Below are 25094 nucleotides of genomic sequence, written 5' to 3' on the forward strand. Positions count from 1 at the left end.
ATAAAACAGAATTAACATATTAAGAAATATGTTAATACATGTATTTAACAAGCAGCATGAGGTTTAAAAAGCATGGCATGACCTATTAAGATGCCCATCGATATTTTTGAAATATTCTTCATAGCAGTACATAATTGACAAGACATTATATTACAACTATGATAGACTTGCAAAAATGAATAACAAAAGATTTGATTTACTGTGAAGATGAACATGCATAAGTATAGTATAAAGTCACTTCCATGTCATATAAAGTCAGCCATCCAGCAGTTTATAAAATTTGCTAGTGCATTTTGCTGAGCTGCATTACTGCAATAATAATAACACTGTTTCAAAAAACCTGCCCAAATGACACAGCATTATAAGGAAAGGTTACAAAAACACATCAGGTGAAAATTTGAATCAATGCAACCAACCCAAGGTGTTGCGCCCCTGCCAATACATTTGGGAAAGCAAAATGTGTGGGTTTTAAATGTAAAAATTCTTTGGCGGAGGATGTACTTTCAAAGAGGAAGAAAAATATCAGCTGTGGCAAATTTAGAATTCTGTGTTTTTTAACTGAACAGCTAAATATTGCAAAAAATTTGCTGCAACTACAGTAAATAAAAAATACATTTCTATTGGTAATCTCTATTAGTTTTGCTTCAGAGAAAGGGCATTCTACCTGTTCTAATGCAAACATGCCATGGTCAGAGAGCCATTGCTTGTTATTGGGGGAAGCTACTACTTATAAAAATCAACACTGCATTCACTGATATGCAACAGCCTTTGCTGCCTTACCAATGCCATGGAAATTTTTCTCTTGAACTTGATCGTGGATTTTCTTTTCATGGGCTTTTCATGTACTTGGGAAGATCAGTCTTGGACATGTGATATTGTTGTGTCCATTTTTGTTCATACACAAGTTGTATTCACTTCAGGGATTCTTTTTTCCTTGAGGTTGTTCATTGGAAAGCCTCCTCCAGCCAGGTACCATGATGAAAACCACTGTTTTCTACAGATGGCTTGTGACTCAAATGATGAAAACTAGCTGTGGTTTATTGTGATCTAATATAGACTTTTTGGCATTTAGGCTTTATTAAAAAACAAACTGAAAAACGATTATTTATATCTTAGTAAAGAGTTATAGGTTCGTTTTCAGATGTTTCATTTTGTGTAGTCTTTGTTTCAAGATATGTATCTGTGACTGTAACTAATGTAGAGTGAAATCAGAATTTTGTAATCTATTTGAATGCTCTTCTATTTTTTCTTCTTACTTGCCAAAACCAACAGCAACAGATCCTCTGTCTGAACTAGCCTGCATGCCAGATATACTTGGGCAAGATAGTAACCCCAAGTTGCTCTTCGATGCATCCACTGGAGTGTGAATTTTAGACAGAAAGCAATTGCATAGAAAAAGAAAAAAAAAGTGCTTGTATGAGTGGGTGAATAAGGCAAGTTGTAGCGCTCCGAGTGCCTTGTCAGAGTAGAAAAGTGCTATATAAGAACCAGTCCATTTACTACTGCTTGAGCATAGGGCTTTGTCTGATTGTTGGGGAGTTTCACTCTAATCTGAATTTTAAATAATTTTAGTGATTGCAGGCAACAAATCATCAACAACTGACTGTGTACACCTTTTTTTGTACAGTACATTTATGGGGGACCCGTAGGATTGAATATTAAACTCTAAAGTATAGAGTGTACAATACACATTGTATACAATAAAAACTAGTGTATACAATCGATAATATGGTCATATCACATAAAAGAAAAATAGCAAAACATAAATAATTACAGTGTCTCTCCAGATTAGATAGATAGGTAATTTTATTATCTGAGCTGTGAATATACAATGTTATGCCTATAATGTCTATTCTCTGAAAGACAGAATTGAGTTGGTGGAAGACAGATGATCTGTGACAAAGCACAACACCTGTCAACTCCCTCTGGTGGCCCATCTGCACCATGTGATGACAATTCATTTGCTAACTTTTTATTTATCCAGGGAACATAGTGACAGATATAGCATTTCATTTCCTTTCTAAATTATTTGTTGCACCAAATATTATAATGTCTTAAAATCAGAGTCAAATACCTCAGCACTCCTGAACAAAACTGTTTTGACCAGATGGTGACCCTTTAATTTATAATTTATGTTGTCACGCCTCCATTTGAATGTGCCCCTACAGCATCAGATAGGCGTTTCTGCTGGTGTAACTCTACTAACTAATGCAAAAGCTTGTTTGGACAGAATAAAACAGATAAACAACTGGTCACACTGCATTCTGAGTATGAGCAGTAGGTCAGCCACAACATTGAAACTACCTGATATTTGGTAGACACCCAGCAAAACACCTATGGTCCACTTATGCATGCACATAGGATGTTACATGCAGGTTACACTATACAAGACTAGACCTTGACTAGACCTTACTCCAAAATGTGGCCTGGATTTCCAGCATTACAGCCTGTGACAAAATCAGCAGACTTGAGCTTAATAAAACTTGACAAGCGTTAGGGGTGGGCGGTAGAAACGGTATACGATAGAAACAATATAAATTTGGCCAACGGTAGAGATTTTGACTTATACCGCTCTACCGTGATAGCGCATGTTGACGGCGTCATCAAGCTGTGCCTGTTTTGGTCGAAAGCATTGCAGCAGCTGCAAACAACATCATCTGCAAATTATGCCGGGCGACAGTAATAGCAAAGAGACGAAGCACTTTTCGAATATGGGGAAAGCTAAAAACTGCGCTTCCTCCACTTCCGTACCATTGATTCAATAATGATGAATTCTCTCGCAGCTGTTCTATTCCCATGTTGTTGCAGTATATTAATGACTAACCTCGTATTGTGGATTACCTCAGTTGTTCTCCTGACTGAAGTTTTGTCCGTTTATAGCATCCTGCCATGCAATTGCATTTGTCCCTAACCACCAGAAATCCTCACGTTAACTTTTATCGAGTGGAAAAAGGTTAGCGTTCATCCTTCAGCTTCACTGTGCTAATGTTATGCTAACATAGCTGTTTTGCTAGCGATCACGTAGCACATCATTATATACCAGCTAGTCCAACTTCAGTAACCCTACAAAAATCACTGCTGTTTAGTTTTCTGTCTGTTTTCATTTATGTTGGAAGTCATAGCAGACCTGTACATTTTAATTTTTCAGAAATCTCTCAGTCAGAACATGCTATATCATGTTTAAGTGGAAACTAGCGAGCTAACTTCCTGCTAACTTCTAACTCCATTAAATTTAATAAATTCTGTTTTCATGGATGCCTGGATGTTAAACTTAATTGTTACACCTGGTAAAGCAGCAACGCTGATTATTTTATTAAGGATGAAAGAATTTAGACAGTTTTTCGTTTGACTTTGGGACCTGAAGCAGACGGAGTTTTGGACCCGGATTACTCCGCGAAGCTCCTGACTACGGCAGCCGTAACGCTCCGGCAATCCATCAAGCTGTGCGCCTTCATAGCTTACCAAAATCATACTAAAACATTTTTTGACAGATTTCTACCACATAAAATCGGTTCGAGGTGAGTAAGCACAACCAGAATTCAGACATAAGGCACACTGTCGATTTCTGAGAAAATGAAAGTATTTTATGCCTTATAGCGGGGGGTAGACAACCTTTCTGATGATGAGTACCATCTAAAATTTCCTCAGAAGTCAATGTGCCATATGATTGCATTAGCAATAAATTTAATAACTCTATATTGACAGTTACACACTATATAGAACAACTTTATAGAATTATATTTGTTCGCAGATGTTTGCAGCTATCAGCGAATAGTTATCAGCTGTTTTGAAACAAAAAATTACACTTTTTATCCATAACAAGAACTCCATAACAGCAAATGAACTGTACAACAGAAAATGCAAATGCTCTTTATGGTCTCCTCACAACAATGATAAGAAAAATAAACTGAGCCAATATGACATGTTTGTTAATACAGGGATACACATGTTAATGTGATCTCTGGTCTCCCACTCAGAGACACAGGTCTACGAGTGTCCAGCATGCAGACCGCTACCTGAGGACACTCTTCGTGTGAGAGAAAATCTGCTTACACAGATATGTAGAGCCAAATACTGTCAATAATGCCTCTGCAATGTTCTGAAGACAGTTAAACTTGTCAGGTAGTGATGTCCAGCAGGTGAAAATGCAAGCTCCATGAACACGCACAGCTATGGATTCCAGCTTCGTTCGTAGTTCTGCAAACTTTCACCCCCACAAAGTTGAGGTTTTCAGTTCAATCAGCTGCATTTCAATGTCGCATTAACTGGCATTAACTCAGCCAGTTAATGCGAGACAAATCCAGCTGCTCATTAAAGCCTTCTGGTTTGATCAGTCTCGAGTCTACGGATGTATCCGTGTATTTCTGTGGTGCTGATGCTGCGCTGAGCGGAGAGCTCCTGAAGCATCTGAAGTGTCGGAATGTGGAAATTTCAACATCGCTTGAAAAAACTGTCAGCTAGCAACGTCCCTCTCACTGGTAAGCTAAGTTATTTTTAGCCAATTACAAGTTGAATCTGGTCGTTGTGGTTGTTAGCTAAGATACCGTCATTAAGAAGCGGCACAACTAGTGTGTCTATGTGAGCTAATTTGTGATGTGCACCGCTGGCCCAGCCATTTATTTTTTAATGCACCTTCTCAGATTAACTCACTGCGTGTCGTGCCCAGGGCTGGACTGTGACAAAAGATCGGCCCGGGCATTTTGACTAGAGACCGGCCCACCAGGTATTAAAGATATAAAGCCTTTGAATGAAAACAAACGCCTTGGTGACAGTGATGTACACTGTCTTGTTGGTATATGTATGATTTCTATACATTTTACGTCAGATAAAAACTTTGGTTATAAGATTCAGATAATTATTTAATAAAAGCTAGATATTTTTAAATGAGAATAAGAAAGAAACATATTTCTTTGTGCCCCCCTTTCCCTGTTAATGCCCTACCTGGCCCCCTGGCAAAACTTTGCTAGATGATGTTGCTGTTTTCCTGTTTCCGCTGGTTTCCTGTTTCTGGTGCAAAGTGGGCGATAAACAAGCATAGCCGATCAGCTGATCATTGATCAGTTTCATGACTGAAGTAGCAACAGGAGAGGGAGGGGGAGAGAGTGAGAGAAGAAGAAACAGCTGTGCAGCGTAAAGACGCAGAAAAACTCCAGCTTTGCTTGTGAAGCTCGCACACAAGAATTTCACTCACATGTGCTGTACCAATGTACCTGCACATGTGATGTGACAATAAAAGTGATTTGATTTGATTTGATTTGCTTTGTGTCTTTTTCCATTTTAGCTGAAGTACGGGACAAACTGTGTTCCTTTTCAGCTCAATACGAAACGCGTAATATTTTCTCTGAATATGGGATTATTCCGTTTTTTACAGGACGGTTGGCAACTCTACTAACTAACCTTATGAATAAAATAAAGTTCGCTATCAGTAACATCATAGCACTTGCCCAGCTGTATAGAAACTCCGCCAGCTAGTACGCAGTACGGGTTATTGTAACTGACTGTAAAAAGTCAGCACAACGAAAATAAACTACACCTAAACTTGGTTTTTCTATGACCCAGATAGACTGCAGGTCATAACGTCTTACCTGAAGTTCAGTTCACCTGACACTGGGACCAGCGGCTGCCTCTGGTCTCTCCTCCTGCCCCCCCTTTCCCTCATCCACCCGCTGGCCTCTGGTGGTGGCTATGGCGGAGCTTCCACAAACAACTGAGTTATTTTTACACATCGACCAGTATCTGGCCAATCCACCACCTTTCATTGTTTATACCGTTACAAAAATAAATAAATAAATACATAATCAGCCCATAAAAACGAAAAATCACCCGGTATGCCAGATGGCCAGTCCAGATACGGTCATGCCATCAGTTAACCCTTGGCACGCGTGCCCAGGGTTGTCGACCCCTGCCTTATAGTGTGTAAAGTATGTTATACAGAAGAAAAGAATATATCGCGATATATATCGTTACCGCACATGCTTCAAATTATACCATGATATGGATTTTAGGCCATATTGACCAGCCCTAACTGGCGTGGATAATCATTAAACATTACACATTAGGGAACATGAAAGGCTTGGTCAAACAAAAAAACAAACCCCCCTCAAAATTAGGGCTCAAAATACAACCACATTCACTAAAAAAGGCAACAGTTGAAAACACATAAGGGAACATTAAGCTCATTTTGAGTTAATCCCATGATCCTAGTAGTACCTAGAAGCCCTAGCAGTAACTAGTTGGCCTTACTTGCATTGAGGAAAAGAGCATAAGGACTAAGGAATAAAGGAATAAAGGATAAATAGAATATATGTGTAGGGGAATCACACAGTTTATCATAAATTAACGTCATAAATCAAGATTACGGGTGTCTTCAGCATTGCAATAGAGATGCTTGAAGATCTAATAACACAATAGTTGTTATGCAAAAAAAGATGACTGGTGACTGGTGAAATACTAGAGAAAAAAAACTGAACCATTTTAGTTACTATTGCGTCAGGATATTTTTTGTGATGTTCAACTGACTTGACTAAATAGGTGGATGGTTTCAGAAAATCTAATATCACAACAAGGACATTTTCCTTTATACATTGGATCAGAAAGATGTGACATTAGTTTGGGAAAACAAACTTTGTTTTGTATGCTAGAATCACTAACATATCTCATTTCATATGACTGTGGCAAGGAATGCAAAGATGAAGTGTGTACCTGGGTATGGTTTTTATTAACTAATAGGTTTTGAGAAGATAGAGGTTCAAAATCTGATGAAAAAGCCTTGGCTGAAGTTGATTTTTCTCTGAAAGCATGACTTGATTTTCGGGACGAAGTTGTGTCGCGTTCATTTTCTGGGGACAAAGGACTATTATTTGATAAAGAATCGGGACCAAAATCAGATGAATGTGACTGAGAGGACACTGGTCTGATCTCATCAAACATAATTTCCAGACGCAAATCAGAATCTTCCCAGTCCGAAAATGCTGATTCTGGTGTAACCGACCTTTGCCCTAACAATTCCGCATTACATTCATTATGGGGACATCTGAACTGAGGAACAGGTGAGTCCGGAGAGAGTGGCCTAAATTCACCTTCAGACTCCAGCGATTCAGGAGACTGGGGCCTTAATTCCGCCACCCACTCGTCTAGAAGATAAAGGGTATGTTCTGTATCAGATGCTTCTGATGGCGAAGATGCAGAAGGCATAGTTCTCAAGTCACTACTTTGGAAGTCAAATAAAGTGTCACATTCATTGTCATGTGTAAAGCCTCGCACAACCTGTGCATAGGTCAAAGATCTTGAAGAAGGCAGCAAAGGCGATGATTTTACAGTAAGAGCTGAGTGTTTAACTTCAACATTTGAAGAGTAGGAATCTGGTGAATCTGGTCTGTTGTCTTCAAACATTTGTGCAAGACAAGATTCTAAATCATCATTATCGGACATTGTTGAAAGAGGTGACGTGGGCCTATTTTCAGAATATTGCAAGTAGTAGTTACAATGTTGACTGATTGTTGGACTTAACATCATGGAAGAAGAATGAGGACATTGATGAACTGACACCACAGATTCTGGGGAGGATGCTCTAAAGTCTGCCAGCCAACTGTTCAAGAGTGAAAAGTCCAAACCAGGAGACACAAACTCTGGAGACAATGCTCTATTATCTGACAACAGATCCAGACTAAAATCAGATGAATGTGACTGAGAGGACACTGGTCTGATCTCATCAAACATAATTTCCAGACGCAAATCAGAATCTTCCCAGTCTGAAAATGCTGATTCTGGTGTAACCGACCTTTGCCCTAACAATTCCGCATTACATTCATTATGGGGACATCTGAACTGAGGAACAGGTGAGTCCGGAGAGAGCGGCCTAAATTCACCTTCAGACTCCAGCGATTCAGGAGACTGTGGCCTTAATTCCGCCACCCACTCGTCTAGAAGATAAAGGGTATGTTCTGTATCAGATGCTTCTGATGGCGAAGATGCAGAAGGCACAGTTCTCAAGTCACTACTTTGGAAGTCAAATAAAGTGTCACATTCGTTGTCATGTGTAAAGCCTCGCACAACCTGTGCATAGGTCAAAGTTCTTGAAGCAGGCAGCAAAGGCGATGATTTTACAGTAAGAGCTGAGTGTTTAACTTCAACATTTGAAGAGTAGGAATCTGGTGAATCTGGTTTGTTGTCTTCAAACATTTGTGCAAGACAAGATTCTAAATCATCATTATCGGACATTGTTGAAAGAGGTGACGTGGGCCTATTTTCAGAATATTGCAAGTAGTAGTTACAATGTTGACTGATTGTTGGACTTAACATCAGGGAAGAAGAATGAGGACATTGATGAACTGACACCACAGATTCTGGGGAGGATGCTCTAAAGTCTGCCAGCCAACTGTTCAAGAGTGAAAAGTCCAAACCAGGAGACACAAACTCTGGAGACAATGCTCTATTATCTGACAACAGATCCAGACTAAAATCAGATGAATGTGACTGAGAGGACACTGGTCTGATGTCATCAAACATAATTTCCAGACGCAAATCAGAATCTTCCCAGTCTGAAAATGCTGATTCTGGTGTAACCGACCTTTGCCCTAACAATTCCGCATTACATTCATTATGGGGACATCTGAACTGAGGAACAGGTGAGTCCGGAGAGAGCGGCCTAAATTCACCTTCAGACTCCAGCGATTCAGGAGACTGTGGCCTTAATTCCGCCACCCACTCGTCTAGAAGATAAAGGGTATATTCTGTATCAGATGCTTCTGATGGCGAAGATGCAGAAGGCATAGTTCTCAAGTCACTACTTTGGAAGTCAAATAAAGTGTCACATTCGTTGTCATGTGTAAAGCCTCGCACAACCTGTGCATAGGTCAAAGTTCTTGAAGCAGGCAGCAAAGGCGATGATTTTACAGTAAGAGCTGAGTGTTTAACTTCAACATTTGAAGAGTAGGAATCTGGTGAATCTGGTTTGTTGTCTTCAAACATTTGTGCAAGACAAGATTCTAAATCATCATTATCGGACATTGTTGAAAGAGGTGACGTGGGCCTATTTTCAGAATATTGCAAGTAGTAGTTACAATGTTGACTGATTGTTGGACTTAACATCAGGGAAGAAGAATGAGGACATTGATGAACTGACACCACAGATTCTGGGGAGGATGCTCTAAAGTCTGCCAGCCAACTGTTCAAGAGTGAAAAGTCCAAACCAGGAGACACAAACTCTGGAGACAATGCTCTATTATCTGACAACAGATCCAGACTAAAATCAGATGAATGTGACTGAGAGGACACTGGTCTGATCTCATCAAACATAATTTCCAGACGCAAATCAGAATCTTCCCAGTCTGAAAATGCTGATTCTGGTGTAACCGACCTTTGCCCTAACAATTCCGCATTACATTCATTATGGGGACATCTGAACTGAGGAACAGGTGAGTCCGGAGAGAGCGGCCTAAATTCACCTTCAGACTCCAGCGATTCAGGAGACTGTGGCCTTAATTCCGCCACCCACTCGTCTAGAAGATAAAGGGTATATTCTGTATCAGATGCTTCTGATAGCGAAGATGCAGAAGGCATAGTTCTCAAGTCACTACTTTGGAAGTCAAATAAAGTGTCACATTCGTTGTCATGTGTAAAGCCTCGCACAACCTGTGCATAGGTCAAAGTTCTTGAAGCAGGCAGCAAAGGCGATGATTTTACAGTAAGAGCTGAGTGTTTAACTTCAACATTTGAAGAGTAGGAATCTGGTGAATCTGGTCTGTTGTCTTCAAACATTTGTGCAAGACAAGATTCTAAATCATCATTATCGGACATTGTTGAAAGAGGTGACGTGGGCCTTTTTTCAGAATATTGCAAGTAGTAGTTACAATGTTGACTGATTGTTGGACTTAACATCATGGAAGAAGAATGAGGACATTGATGAACTGACACCACAGATTCTGGGGAGGATGCTCTAAAGTCTGCCAGCCAACTGTTCAAGAATGAAAAGTCCAAACCAGGAGACACAAACTCTGGAGACAACGCTCTATTATCTGACAACAGATCCAGACTAAAATCAGATGAATGTGACTGAGAGGACACTGGTCTGATCTCATCAAACATAATTTCCAGACGCAAATCAGAATCTTCCCAGTCCGAAAATGCTGATTCTGGTGTAACCGACCTTTGCCCTAACAATTCCGCATTACATTCATTATGGGGACATCTGAACTGAGGAACAGGTGAGTCCGGAGAGAGTGGCCTAAATTCACCTTCAGACTCCAGCGATTCAGGAGACTGTGGCCTTAATTCCGCCACCCACTCGTCTAGAAGATAAAGGGTATATTCTGTATCAGATGCTTCTGATAGCGAAGATGCAGAAGGCATAGTTCTCAAGTCACTACTTTGGAAGTCAAATAAAGTGTCACATTCGTTGTCATGTGTAAAGCCTCGCACAACCTGTGCATTGGTCAAAGTTCTTGAAGCAGGCAGCAAAGGCGATGATTTTACAGTAAGAGCTGAGTGTTTAACTTCAACATTTGAAGAGTAGGAATCTGGTGAATCTGGTCTGTTGTCTTCAAACATTTGTGCAAGACAAAATTCTAAATCATCATTATCGGACATTGTTGAAAGAGGTGACGTGGGCCTATTTTCAGAATATTGCAAGTAGTAGTTACAATGTTGACTGATTGTTGGACTTAACATCAGGGAAGAAGAATGAGGACATTGATGAACTGACACCACAGATTCTGGGGAGGATGCTCTAAAGTCTGCCAGCCAACTGTTCAAGAGTGAAAAGTCCAAACCAGGAGACACAAACTCTGGAGACAATGCTCTATTATCTGACAACAGATCCAGACTAAAATCAGATGAATGTGACTGAGAGGACACTGGTCTGATCTCATCAAACATAATTTCCAGACGCAAATCAGAATCTTCCCAGTCTGAAAATGCTGATTCTGGTGTAACCGACCTTTGCCCTAACAATTCCGCATTACATTCATTATGGGGACATCTGAACTGAGGAACAGGTGAGTCCGGAGAGAGCGGCCTAAATTCACCTTCAGACTCCAGCGATTCAGGAGACTGTGGCCTTAATTCCGCCACCCACTCGTCTAGAAGATAAAGGGTATATTCTGTATCAGATGCTTCTGATGGCGAAGATGCAGAAGGCATAGTTCTCAAGTCACTACTTTGGAAGTCAAATAAAGTGTCACATTCGTTGTCATGTGTAAAGCCTCGCACAACCTGTGCATAGGTCAAAGTTCTTGAAGCAGGCAGCAAAGGCGATGATTTTACAGTAAGAGCTGAGTGTTTAACTTCAACATTTGAAGAGTAGGAATCTGGTGAATCTGGTTTGTTGTCTTCAAACATTTGTGCAAGACAAGATTCTAAATCATCATTATCGGACATTGTTGAAAGAGGTGACGTGGGCCTATTTTCAGAATATTGCAAGTAGTAGTTACAATGTTGACTGATTGTTGGACTTAACATCAGGGAAGAAGAATGAGGACATTGATGAACTGACACCACAGATTCTGGGGAGGATGCTCTAAAGTCTGCCAGCCAACTGTTCAAGAGTGAAAAGTCCAAACCAGGAGACACAAACTCTGGAGACAATGCTCTATTATCTGACAACAGATCCAGACTAAAATCAGATGAATGTGACTGAGAGGACACTGGTCTGATCTCATCAAACATAATTTCCAGACGCAAATCAGAATCTTCCCAGTCTGAAAATGCTGATTCTGGTGTAACCGACCTTTGCCCTAACAATTCCGCATTACATTCATTATGGGGACATCTGAACTGAGGAACAGGTGAGTCCGGACAGAGCGGCCTAAATTCACCTTCAGACTCCAGCGATTCAGGAGACTGTGGCCTTAATTCCGCCACCCACTCGTCTAGAAGATAAAGGGTATATTCTGTATCAGATGCTTCTGATAGCGAAGATGCAGAAGGCATAGTTCTCAAGTCACTACTTTGGAAGTCAAATAAAGTGTCACATTCGTTGTCATGTGTAAAGCCTCGCACAACCTGTGCATAGGTCAAAGTTCTTGAAGCAGGCAGCAAAGGCGATGATTTTACAGTAAGAGCTGAGTGTTTAACTTCAACATTTGAAGAGTAGGAATCTGGTGAATCTGGTCTGTTGTCTTCAAACATTTGTGCAAGACAAGATTCTAAATCATCATTATCGGACATTGTTGAAAGAGGTGACGTGGGCCTTTTTTCAGAATATTGCAAGTAGTAGTTACAATGTTGACTGATTGTTGGACTTAACATCATGGAAGAAGAATGAGGACATTGATGAACTGACACCACAGATTCTGGGGAGGATGCTCTAAAGTCTGCCAGCCAACTGTTCAAGAATGAAAAGTCCAAACCAGGAGACACAAATTCTGGAGACAACGCTCTATTATCTGACAACAGATCCAGACTAAAATCAGATGAATGTGACTGAGAGGACACTGGTCTGATCTCATCAAACATAATTTCCAGACGCAAATCAGAATCTTCCCAGTCCGAAAATGCTGATTCTGGTGTAACCGACCTTTGCCCTAACAATTCCGCATTACATTCATTATGGGGACATCTGAACTGAGGAACAGGTGAGTCCGGAGAGAGTGGCCTAAATTCACCTTCAGACTCCAGCGATTCAGGAGACTGTGGCCTTAATTCCGCCACCCACTCGTCTAGAAGATAAAGGGTATATTCTGTATCAGATGCTTCTGATAGCGAAGATGCAGAAGGCATAGTTCTCAAGTCACTACTTTGGAAGTCAAATAAAGTGTCACATTCGTTGTCATGTGTAAAGCCTCGCACAACCTGTGCATTGGTCAAAGTTCTTGAAGCAGGCAGCAAAGGCGATGATTTTACAGTAAGAGCTGAGTGTTTAACTTCAACATTTGAAGAGTAGGAATCTGGTGAATCTGGTCTGTTGTCTTCAAACATTTGTGCAAGACAAGATTCTAAATCATCATTATCGGACATTGTTGAAAGAGGTGACGTGGGCCTATTTTCAGAATATTGCAAGTAGTAGTTACAATGTTGACTGATTGTTGGACTTAACATCAGGGAAGAAGAATGAGGACATTGATGAACTGACACCACAGATTCTGGGGAGGATGCTCTAAAGTCTGCCAGCCAACTGTTCAAGAGTGAAAAGTCCAAACCAGGAGACACAAACTCTGGAGACAATGCTCTATTATCTGACAACAGATCCAGACTAAAATCAGATGAATGTGACTGAGAGGACACTGGTCTGATCTCATCAAACATAATTTCCAGACGCAAATCAGAATCTTCCCAGTCTGAAAATGCTGATTCTGGTGTAACCGACCTTTGCCCTAACAATTCCGCATTACATTCATTATGGGGACATCTGAACTGAGGAACAGGTGAGTCCGGAGAGAGCGGCCTAAATTCACCTTCAGACTCCAGCGATTCAGGAGACTGTGGCCTTAATTCCGCCACCCACTCGTCTAGAAGATAAAGGGTATATTCTGTATCAGATGCTTCTGATGGCGAAGATGCAGAAGGCATAGTTCTCAAGTCACTACTTTGGAAGTCAAATAAAGTGTCACATTCGTTGTCATGTGTAAAGCCTCGCACAACCTGTGCATAGGTCAAAGTTCTTGAAGCAGGCAGCAAAGGCGATGATTTTACAGTAAGAGCTGAGTGTTTAACTTCAACATTTGAAGAGTAGGAATCTGGTGAATCTGGTTTGTTGTCTTCAAACATTTGTGCAAGACAAGATTCTAAATCATCATTATCGGACATTGTTGAAAGAGGTGACGTGGGCCTATTTTCAGAATATTGCAAGTAGTAGTTACAATGTTGACTGATTGTTGGACTTAACATCAGGGAAGAAGAATGAGGACATTGATGAACTGACACCACAGATTCTGGGGAGGATGCTCTAAAGTCTGCCAGCCAACTGTTCAAGAGTGAAAAGTCCAAACCAGGAGACACAAACTCTGGAGACAATGCTCTATTATCTGACAACAGATCCAGACTAAAATCAGATGAATGTGACTGAGAGGACACTGGTCTGATCTCATCAAACATAATTTCCAGACGCAAATCAGAATCTTCCCAGTCTGAAAATGCTGATTCTGGTGTAACCGACCTTTGCCCTAACAATTCCGCATTACATTCATTATGGGGACATCTGAACTGAGGAACAGGTGAGTCCGGAGAGAGCGGCCTAAATTCACCTTCAGACTCCAGCGATTCAGGAGACTGTGGCCTTAATTCCGCCACCCACTCGTCTAGAAGATAAAGGGTATATTCTGTATCAGATGCTTCTGATAGCGAAGATGCAGAAGGCATAGTTCTCAAGTCACTACTTTGGAAGTCAAATAAAGTGTCACATTCGTTGTCATGTGTAAAGCCTCGCACAACCTGTGCATAGGTCAAAGTTCTTGAAGCAGGCAGCAAAGGCGATGATTTTACAGTAAGAGCTGAGTGTTTAACTTCAACATTTGAAGAGTAGGAATCTGGTGAATCTGGTCTGTTGTCTTCAAACATTTGTGCAAGACAAGATTCTAAATCATCATTATCGGACATTGTTGAAAGAGGTGACGTGGGCCTTTTTTCAGAATATTGCAAGTAGTAGTTACAATGTTGACTGATTGTTGGACTTAACATCATGGAAGAAGAATGAGGACATTGATGAACTGACACCACAGATTCTGGGGAGGATGCTCTAAAGTCTGCCAGCCAACTGTTCAAGAATGAAAAGTCCAAACCAGGAGACACAAACTCTGGAGACAACGCTCTATTATCTGACAACAGATCCAGACTAAAATCAGATGAATGTGACTGAGAGGACACTGGTCTGATCTCATCAAACATAATTTCCAGACGCAAATCAGAATCTTCCCAGTCCGAAAATGCTGATTCTGGTGTAACCGACCTTTGCCCTAACAATTCCGCATTACATTCATTATGGGGACATCTGAACTGAGGAACAGGTGAGTCCGGAGAGAGTGGCCTAAATTCACCTTCAGACTCCAGCGATTCAGGAGACTGTGGCCTTAATTCCGCCACCCACTCGTCTAGAAGATAAAGGGTATATTCTGTATCAGATGCTTCTGATAGCGAAGATGCAGAAGGCATAGTTCTCAAGTCACTACTTTGGAAGTCAAATAAAGTGTCACATTCGTTGTCATGTGTAAAGCCTCGCACAACCTGTGCATAGGTCAAAGTTCTTGAAGCAGGCAGCAAAGGCGATGATTTTACAGTAAGAGCTGAGTGTTTAACTTCAACATTTGAAGAGTAGGAATCTGGTGAATCTGGTCTGTTGTCTTCAAACATTTGTGCAAGACAAGATTCTAAATCATCATTATTGGAAATTGTTGAAAGAGGTGACGTGGGCCTTTTTTCAGAATATTGCAAGTAGTAGTTACAATGTTGACTGATTGTTGGACTTAACATCAGGGAAGAAGAATGAGGACACTGATGAACTGACACCACAGATTCTGGGGAGGATGCTCTAAAGTCTGCCAGCCAACTGTTCAAGAATGAAAAGTCCAAACCAGGAGACACAAATTCTGGAGACAACGCTCTATTATCTGACAACAGATCCAGACTAAAATCAGATGAATGTGACTGAGAGGACACTGGTCTGATCTCATCAAACATAATTTCCAGACGCAAATCAGAATCTTCCCAGTCCGAAAATGCTGATTCTGGTGTAACCGACCTTTGCCCTAACAATTCCGCATTACATTCATTATGGGGACATCTGAACTGAGGAACAGGTGAGTCCGGAGAGAGCGGCCTAAATTCACCTTCAGACTCCAGCGATTCAGGAGACTGTGGCCTTAATTCCGCCACCCACTCGTCTAGAAGATAAAGGGTATGTTCTGTATCAGATGCTTCTGATGGCGAAGATGCAGAAGGCATAGTTCTCAAGTCACTACTTTGGAAGTCAAATAAAGTGTCACATTCGTTGTCATGTGTAAAGCCTCGCACAACCTGTGCATAGGTCAAAGTTCTTGAAGCAGGCAGCAAAGGCGATGATTTTACAGTAAGAGCTGAGTGTTTAACTTCAACATTTGAAGAGTAGGAATCTGGTGAATCTGGTTTGTTGTCTTCAAACATTTGTGCAAGACAAGATTCTAAATCATCATTATCGGACATTGTTGAAAGAGGTGACGTGGGCCTATTTTCAGAATATTGCAAGTAGTAGTTACAATGTTGACTGATTGTTGGACTTAACATCAGGGAAGAAGAATGAGGACATTGATGAACTGACACCACAGATTCTGGGGAGGATGCTCTAAAGTCTGCCAGCCAACTGTTCAAGAGTGAAAAGTCCAAACCAGGAGACACAAACTCTGGAGACCATGCTCTATTATCTGACAACAGATCCAAACTAAAATCAGATGAATGTGACTGAGAGGACACTGGTCTGATCTCATCAAACATAATTTCCAGACGCAAATCAGAATCTTCCCAGTCTGAAAATGCTGATTCTGGTGTAACCGACCTTTGCCCTAACAATTCCGCATTACATTCATTATGGGGACATCTGAACTGAGGAACAGGTGAGTCCGGACAGAGCGGCCTAAATTCACCTTCAGACTCCAGCGATTCAGGAGACTGTGGCCTTAATTCCGCCACCCACTCGTCTAGAAGATAAAGGGTATGTTCTGTATCAGATGCTTCTGATAGCGAAGATGCAGAAGGCATAGTTCTCAAGTCACTACTTTGGAAGTCAAATAAAGTGTCACATTCGTTGTCATGTGTAAAGCCTCGCACAACCTGTGCATAGGTCAAAGTTCTTGAAGCAGGCAGCAAAGGCGATGATTTTACAGTAAGAGCTGAGTGTTTAACTTCAACATTTGAAGAGTAGGAATCTGGTGAATCTGGTCTGTTGTCTTCAAACATTTGTGCAAGACAAGATTCTAAATCATCATTATCGGACATTGTTGAAAGAGGTGACGTGGGCCTATTTTCAGAATATTGCAAGTAGTAGTTACAATGTTGACTGATTGTTGGACTTAACATCAGGGAAGAAGAATGAGGACATTGATGAACTGACACCACAGATTCTGGGGAGGATGCTCTAAAGTCTGCCAGCCAACTGTTCAAGAGTGAAAAGTCCAAACCAGGAGACACAAACTCTGGAGACAATGCTCTATTATCTGACAACAGATCCAGACTAAAATCAGATGAATGTGACTGAGAGGACACTGGTCTGATCTCATCAAACATAATTTCCAGACGCAAATCAGAATCTTCCCAGTCTGAAAATGCTGATTCTGGTGTAACCGACCTTTGCCCTAACAATTCCGCATTACATTCATTATGGGGACATCTGAACTGAGGAACAGGTGAGTCCGGAGAGAGCGGCCTAAATTCACCTTCAGACTCCAGCGATTCAGGAGACTGTGGCCTTAATTCCGCCACCCACTCGTCTAGAAGATAAAGGGTATGTTCTGTATCAGATGCTTCTGATGGCGAAGATGCAGAAGGCATAGTTCTCAAGTCACTACTTTGGAAGTCAAATAAAGTGTCACATTCGTTGTCATGTGTAAAGCCTCGCACAACCTGTGCATAGGTCAAAGTTCTTGAAGCAGGCAGCAAAGGCGATGATTTTACAGTAAGAGCTGAGTGTTTAACTTCAACATTTGAAGAGTAGGAATCTGGTGAATCTGGTCTGTTGTCTTCAAACATTTGTGCAAGACAAGATTCTAAATCATCATTATCGGACATTGTTGAAAGAGGTGACGTGGGCCTATTTTCAGAATATTGCAAGTAGTAGTTACAATGTTGACTGATTGTTGGACTTAACATCAGGGAAGAAGAATGAGGACATTGATGAACTGACACCACAGATTCTGGGGAGGATGCTCTAAAGTCTGCCAGCCAACTGTTCAAGAGTGAAAAGTCCAAACCAGGAGACACAAACTCTGGAGACAATGCTCTATTATCTGACAACAGATCCAGACTAAAATCAGATGAATGTGACTGAGAGGACACTGGTCTGATCTCATCAAACATAATTTCCAGACGCAAATCAGAATCTTCCCAGTCTGAAAATGCTGATTCTGGTGTAACCGACCTTTGCCCTAACAATTCCGCATTACATTCATTATGGGGACATCTGAACTGAGGAACAGGTGAGTCCGGAGAGAGCGGCCTAAATTCACCTTCAGACTCCAGCGATTCAGGAGACTGTGGCCTTAATTCCGCCACCCACTCGTCTAGAAGATAAAGGGTATGTTCTGTATCAGATGCTTCTGATGGCGAAGATGCAGAAGGCATAGTTCTCAAGTCACTACTTTGGAAGTCAAATAAAGTGTCACATTCGTTGTCATGTGTAAAGCCTCGCACAACCTGTGCATAGGTCAAAGTTCTTGAAGCAGGCAGCAAAGGCGATGATTTTACAGTAAGAGCTGAGTGTTTAACTTCAACATTTGAAGAGTAGGAATCTGGTGAATCTGGTCTGTTGTCTTCAAACATTTGTGCAAGACAAGATTCTAAATCATCATTATCGGACATTGTTGAAAGAGGTGACGTGGGCCTATTTTCAGAATATTGCAAGTAGTAGTTACAATGTTGACTGATTGTTGGACTTAACATCAGGGAAGAAGAATGAGGACATTGATGAACTGACACCACAGATTCTGGGGAGGATGCTCTAAAGTCTGCCAGCCAACTGTTCAAGAGTGAAAAGTCCAAACCAGGAGACACAAACTCTGGAGACAATGCTCTATTATCTGACAACAGATCCAGACTAAAATCAGATGAATGTGACTGAGAGGACACTGGTCTGATCTCATCAAACATAATTTCCAGACGCAAATCAGAATCTTCCCAGTCTGAAAATGCTGATTCTGGTGTAACCGACCTTTGCCCTAACAATTCCGCATTACATTCATTATGGGGACATCTGAACTGAGGAACAGGTGAGTCCGGAGAGAGCGGCCTAAATTCACCTTCAGACTCCAGCGATTCAGGAGACTGTGGCCTTAATTCCGCCACCCACTCGTCTAGAAGATAAAGGGTATGTTCTGTATCAGATGCTTCTGATGGCGAAGATGCAGAAGGCATAGTTCTCAAGTCACTACTTTGGAAGTCAAATAAAGTGTCACATTCGTTGTCATGTGTAAAGCCTCGCACAACCTGTGCATAGGTCAAAGTTCTTGAAGCAGGCAGCAAAGGCGATGATTTTACAGTAAGAGCTGAGTGTTTAACTTCAACATTTGAAGAGTAGGAATCTGGTGAATCTGGTTTGTTGTCTTCAAACATTTGTGCAAGACAAGATTCTAAATCATCATTATCGGACATTGTTGAAAGAGGTGACGTGGGCCTATTTTCAGAATATTGCAAGTAGTAGTTACAATGTTGACTGATTGTTGGACTTAACATCAGGGAAGAAGAATGAGGACATTGATGAACTGACACCACAGATTCTGGGGAGGATGCTCTAAAGTCTGCCAGCCAACTGTTCAAGAGTGAAAAGTCCAAACCAGGAGACACAAACTCTGGAGACCATGCTCTATTATCTGACAACAGATCCAAACTAAAATCAGATGAATGTGACTGAGAGGACACTGGTCTGATCTCATCAAACATAATTTCCAGACGCAAATCAGAATCTTCCCAGTCTGAAAATGCTGATTCTGGTGTAACCGACCTTTGCCCTAACAATTCCGCATTACATTCATTATGGGGACATCTGAACTGAGGAACAGGTGAGTCCGGACAGAGCGGCCTAAATTCACCTTCAGACTCCAGCGATTCAGGAGACTGTGGCCTTAATTCCACCACCCACTCGTCTAGAAGATAAAGGGTATGTTCTGTATCAGATGCTTCTGATAGCGAAGATGCAGAAGGCATAGTTCTCAAGTCACTACTTTGGAAGTCAAATAAAGTGTCACATTCGTTGTCATGTGTAAAGCCTCGCACAACCTGTGCATAGGTCAAAGTTCTTGAAGCAGGCAGCAAAGGCGATGATTTTACAGTAAGAGCTGAGTGTTTAACTTCAACATTTGAAGAGTAGGAATCTGGTGAATCTGGTCTGTTGTCTTCAAACATTTGTGCAAGACAAGATTCTAAATCATCATTATCGGACATTGTTGAAAGAGGTGACGTGGGCCTATTTTCAGAATATTGCAAGTAGTAGTTACAATGTTGACTGATTGTTGGACTTAACATCAGGGAAGAAGAATGAGGACATTGATGAACTGACACCACAGATTCTGGGGAGGATGCTCTAAAGTCTGCCAGCCAACTGTTCAAGAGTGAAAAGTCCAAACCAGGAGACACAAACTCTGGAGACAATGCTCTATTATCTGACAACAGATCCAGACTAAAATCAGATGAATGTGACTGAGAGGACACTGGTCTGATCTCATCAAACATAATTTCCAGACGCAAATCAGAATCTTCCCAGTCTGAAAATGCTGATTCTGGTGTAACCGACCTTTGCCCTAACAATTCCGCATTACATTCATTATGGGGACATCTGAACTGAGGAACAGGTGAGTCCGGAGAGAGCGGCCTAAATTCACCTTCAGACTCCAGCGATTCAGGAGACTGTGGCCTTAATTCCGCCACCCACTCGTCTAGAAGATAAAGGGTATGTTCTGTATCAGATGCTTCTGATGGCGAAGATGCAGAAGGCATAGTTCTCAAGTCACTACTTTGGAAGTCAAATAAAGTGTCACATTCGTTGTCATGTGTAAAGCCTCGCACAACCTGTGCATAGGTCAAAGTTCTTGAAGCAGGCAGCAAAGGCGATGATTTTACAGTAAGAGCTGAGTGTTTAACTTCAACATTTAAAGAATAGGAATCTGGTGAATCTGGTCTGTTGTCTTCAAACATTTGTGCAAGACAAGATTCTAAATCATCATTATTGGAAATTGTTGAAAGAGGTGACGTGGGCCTTTTTTCAGAATATTGCAAGTAGTAGTTACAATGTTGACTGATTGTTGGACTTAACAACATGGAAGAAGAATGAGGACATTGATGAACTGACACCACAGATTCTGGGGAGGATGCTCTAAAGTCTGCCAGCCAACTGTTCAAGAGTGAAAAGTCCAAACCAGGAGACACAAACTCTGGAGACAATGCTCTATTATCTGACAACAGATCCAAACTAAAATCAGATGAATGTGACTGAGAGGACACTGGTCTGATCTCATCAAACATAATTTCCAGACGCAAATCAGAATCTTCCCAGTCTGAAAATGCTGATTCTGGTGTAACTGACCGTTGCCCTAACAATTCCGCATTACATTCATTATGGGGACATCTGAACTGAGGAACAGGTGAGTCCAGAGAGAGCGGCCTAAATTCACCTTCAGACTCCAGCGATTCAGGAGACTGTGGCCTTAATTCCGCCACCCACTCGTCTAGAAGATAAAGGGTATGTTCTGTATCAGATGCTTCTGATAGCAAAGATGCAGAAGGCATAGTTCTCAAGTCACTACTTTGGAAGTCAAATAAAGTGTCACATTCGTTGTCATGTGTAAAGCCTCGCACAACCTGTGCATAGGTCAAAGTTCTTGAAGCAGGCAGCAAAGGCGATGATTTTACAGTAAGAGCTGAGTGTTTAACTTCAACATTTGAAGAGTAGGAATCTGGTGAATCTGGTCTGTTGTCTTCAAACATTTGTGCAAGACAAGATTCTAAATCATCATTATTGGAAATTGTTGAAAGAGGTGACGTGGGCCTATTTTCAGAATATTGCAAGTAGTAGTTACAATGTCGACTGATTGTTGGACTTAACATCAGGGAAGAAGAATGAGGACATTGATGAACTGACACCAAAGATTCTGGGGAGGATGATCTAAAGTCTGCCAGCCAACTGTTCAAGAGTGAAAAGTCCAAACCAGGAGACACAAACTCTGGAGACAATGCTCTATTATCTGACAACAGATCCAGACTAAAATCAGATGAATGTGACTGAGAGGACACTGGTCTGATCTCATCAAACATAATTTCCAGATGCAAATCAGAATCTTCCCAGTCTGAAAATGCTGATTCTGGTGTAACCGACCTTTGCCCTAACAATTCCGCATTACATTCATTATGGGGACATCTGAACTGAGGAACAGGTGAGTCCGGACAGAGCGGCCTAAATTCACCTTCAGACTCTAGTGATTCAGGAGACTGGGGCTTTAATTCCACCACCCACTCGTCTAGAAAACAAAGGGTATGTTCTGTATCAGATGCTTCTGATGGCGAAGACGCAGAAGGCATAGTTCTCAAGTCACTACTTTGGAAGTCAAATAAAGTGTCACATTCGTTGTCATGTGTAAAGCCTCGCACAACCTGTGCATAGGTCAAAGGTCTTGAAGCAGGCCTTAGCAATTCTTCATTGTACTCATTATGGGGACATCTGAACTGAGTAACAGGTGAGTCAGGAGAGAGAGGACTAAATTCATCATCAGACTCCAATGATTCAGGAGATTTTGGCCGCAATCTTAGGCATGATTTTACATTAAAAGCTGAGCGTGTAAGTTCAATATCTGAAGAATAGAAATCTTTTGAATTTTTTTTGTTATCCTCAAAAACTTGTGTAGGTACTGTTCTCAAGTCACTGATAAGGGTTAACTCCTTTTCAGTTAGAGTGCATACGGTCCCCAAACTTTTTGTATCTTCAGGAAATACATAATCCCTCTGTTTTCCTAGCGATGTATGTGAAATTTTCAAACATGGCCTTAGTGCTTCCTTCTCATACTGACAGTCTTTGTTTACAGTTTCATTTAAGGGTTTTTTTGTGTTAGAGAATTGAGTTATCGTTGGAAAGTCCAAAATGTATTTTGGTCTCTCCACTAAGTCAAACACAAGTGGTTGGGCTAAAGATATTTTTTGCAAGTTGTCACAAGTTTCAAGTTTTTGGTGTTGGTCTTTGGTAGGTGATAATTCTTTCACCGAAGTCAAATTTATAGTCGCTTTCATTTCATTGTATTCTGGAGCCAATTTTGGCTTTGTTGTTAAATCTTCAACTGACTTCCCTGGTAATGAATTATTTTCTAAAGATTCTGCTTCCAGCTTTGAAAACCAGTAATCAAGGTAAGATTGACTCCTTTCCTCTCTTAATTTTTGGACTCCAGAAACTAGTGGCTTAAATTGAAATGACTCTTCTTCTTTAGCTGAACAGCCCAAGTCTTCAGTGTCAATGATTTTGACTTCTACACATGTAAGAGTAGATGAATCCATAATTGGTATTTCTCGTCCTTTCATGTGACATATCAATGAATCTGATGCATCTGTGGTTTTATCATCTCGCCATTGATTAAGATGAGATGAGCAATTCTTTATAGTATATTGCTTGACATCACATGCATTATGTTGGTGCTGTGAAGCAGAAAAATGTGGTGGAAGATAAACTGATGTGGCAGATTGCTGGGGGATAGACGGAGGGCAATCACAATCTACATAGTCCTCCATCAAAGGGCTACTTTGACCTGCTTCCTTTACACTGAATTTTTGGTAAGAAGTTGGCATCAGGGATGGTGAGGATGGATTTTCTCCTGAATACTGTAAATAATAATGACAGTGTTGATTCATTAGCTGTGTGCGAATTGGCTGTGACAGCAATAGTTCAAGAAATGAAAAACTGCACTGAGAAGTTTGCGATTGTGGGGAAGATGGTCGGCAATCCCTATCTGTAGATAAATAGTCATGAATAGCTGCACACAAGTCAGGTGAAGATATTCCTTTGTGAACTGAAAGATCATATTCATTTTCTACTATCACAGGTGAGAATGTTCTGGATTCTTTCTTTAAATTTTCACCCTCATGTCTTGGACTATATTTAGAGATTAGATAGTCATTCGATACTGGTCTAGAGTGTGAAATTACAGGAACAAAAGCCTTTGACCCAAAAAGCAGTTTGTGGTCGTAACTACATGACTCACAGGTGTTATATTCATTTTCAGTGAAGTTGTTTGTAACTTCTGGAGAACTACATCTCTCAGACATAACAGAGAGTGCATAGGTCTCATCAAATATACTTGAAAAGTCTGGAGGTAATACTCTTTCCCCACCCTGAGGAGAGTCAGGTGACATTGCTCTATAATCACTAACTGACATGACAGATTCGGGGGATGACAATCTAGGTACAGATTCATTTAACATCCATGCATCTGGAAGGAAGTGACCACTTTCATTAGCGGGAGAAAGGGAGCCACACTGCTCTTCAGATGCTAAAGAATCAGGGGTCAATCGGCTGCAGTCTATAAAAGTGGAAGGTAATGTGATACCACACTCAGGTGTTTGTAGTGTGAGATAAGTGACAGGCTGGAAATAGTGGAAAGACAAATTCTCTGGCTCAGTAATGCAGGACCTGTTTGCTGCTGCTACAACATTGTTACTGTTTGGAGTAGTAGAATAACAATTACAGATCATCTCAGTTGAGTCACAAGCCATACAATGAGGGCGACAGGTTGTCTGACTGCATGGCATCATTGTCTGTATGCCATTTTTAAATGGATTCACGTTGCTGGACTTAGCTGTTGCAATATTGAGTTCAGTTGCCTGCATATCAGCATTATCATCAATGAAGGGCAAGTTTTCCAGAATGACTTCACTATATACATTGCACTTTGTTATTTCTTCTTTGCTTAACTTGAAGGGTTTGGTGTCCATGTCCACACCTGAAACCTGTGTGGTCTTGTCATGACTATAGAGTACTCTCTTGAACTGGGCTGTGATCTCACTAGAACTGGCTGGATCTCTACTGCAAAACAAGGGTGCACAATGTAATTCATTACAAAGCTTACTGATATCAGTTTCAATTTTGTCTGACTCTGACAGCCTCAGAGTAAAGTCTCTGACAGAAAAAGATGAGTGAGATGAGTGAATTTCACAGGATTGACCTTGCTTGTCTTCATAACCACAGTGCTCTAGGCTTTGACCATCTTTGACTTGAGCTCCACCTTGGAAAGAGCTGATGAAATGAGCTTCCTGGTCTTTCACTTTGGGGTCATAAACCTGAGTTGCTTGGCTCCCAAATGCAGCTTCTTTTGAAGTAGGCTGCATACTTACTTGCTCATCTAAGTTGTCTTGACTTGATTCACGTGTAATTACATTCTCAGAGGTCCACAAGTTAGGATTCAACTCACTGCAGAACAAAAAGAAAGATAGGTCACAAAATCTGACTT

At 41.1% G+C, this 25094-nt stretch overlaps 2 protein-coding genes across 5 annotated transcripts in view; both read right to left on the reverse strand.

Moving 5' to 3' along the window:
- The window catches only part of ank2a (ankyrin 2a, neuronal), an 85663-nt gene that overhangs the window by 7164 nt on the left and 53405 nt on the right, over positions 1-25094 (reverse strand). For all 4 annotated transcript variants that reach the window (XM_086295888.1, XM_086295885.1, XM_086295884.1 and 1 more), the window contains one exon: positions 24979-25054. In XM_086295888.1, coding sequence (XP_086152014.1) covers positions 24979-25054 — 76 coding nt within the window. The remainder of the gene's footprint in view (positions 1-24978; positions 25055-25094) is intronic.
- Positions 1238-22887, reverse strand: LOC147327901 (uncharacterized). The gene is made up of 2 exons (XM_086297342.1): positions 22143-22887; positions 1238-21353 (listed from the first exon to the last, which is right to left on the reverse strand). Exons 1-2 carry the CDS (start codon positions 22885-22887, stop codon positions 6511-6513), a joined length of 15588 nt encoding a protein of 5195 aa, XP_086153468.1. The 3' UTR covers positions 1238-6510.

Source organism: Aulonocara sp. 'chitande type north' Nkhata Bay, linkage group LG6, assembly GCF_057382095.1.
Source record: "Aulonocara sp. 'chitande type north' Nkhata Bay isolate Kocher_YH1m ecotype deep benthic linkage group LG6, A_spYH_male_GT1.1, whole genome shotgun sequence".
In the NCBI taxonomy this organism is placed as follows: Eukaryota; Metazoa; Chordata; class Actinopteri; order Cichliformes; family Cichlidae; genus Aulonocara; species Aulonocara sp. 'chitande type north' Nkhata Bay.

Excerpts from the sequence above, each read along its gene's own strand:
- LOC147327901 (XM_086297342.1), bottom strand. The coding sequence starts at position 22,887 with ATGAAAGCGACTATAAATTTGACTTCGGTGAAAGAATTATCACCTACC. Across the intron at positions 21,354-22,142 it reads AGAAGCATCTGATACAGAAC|ATACCCTTTATCTTCTAGAC; the intron begins ATACCCTTTGTT and ends CTGATACAGAAC.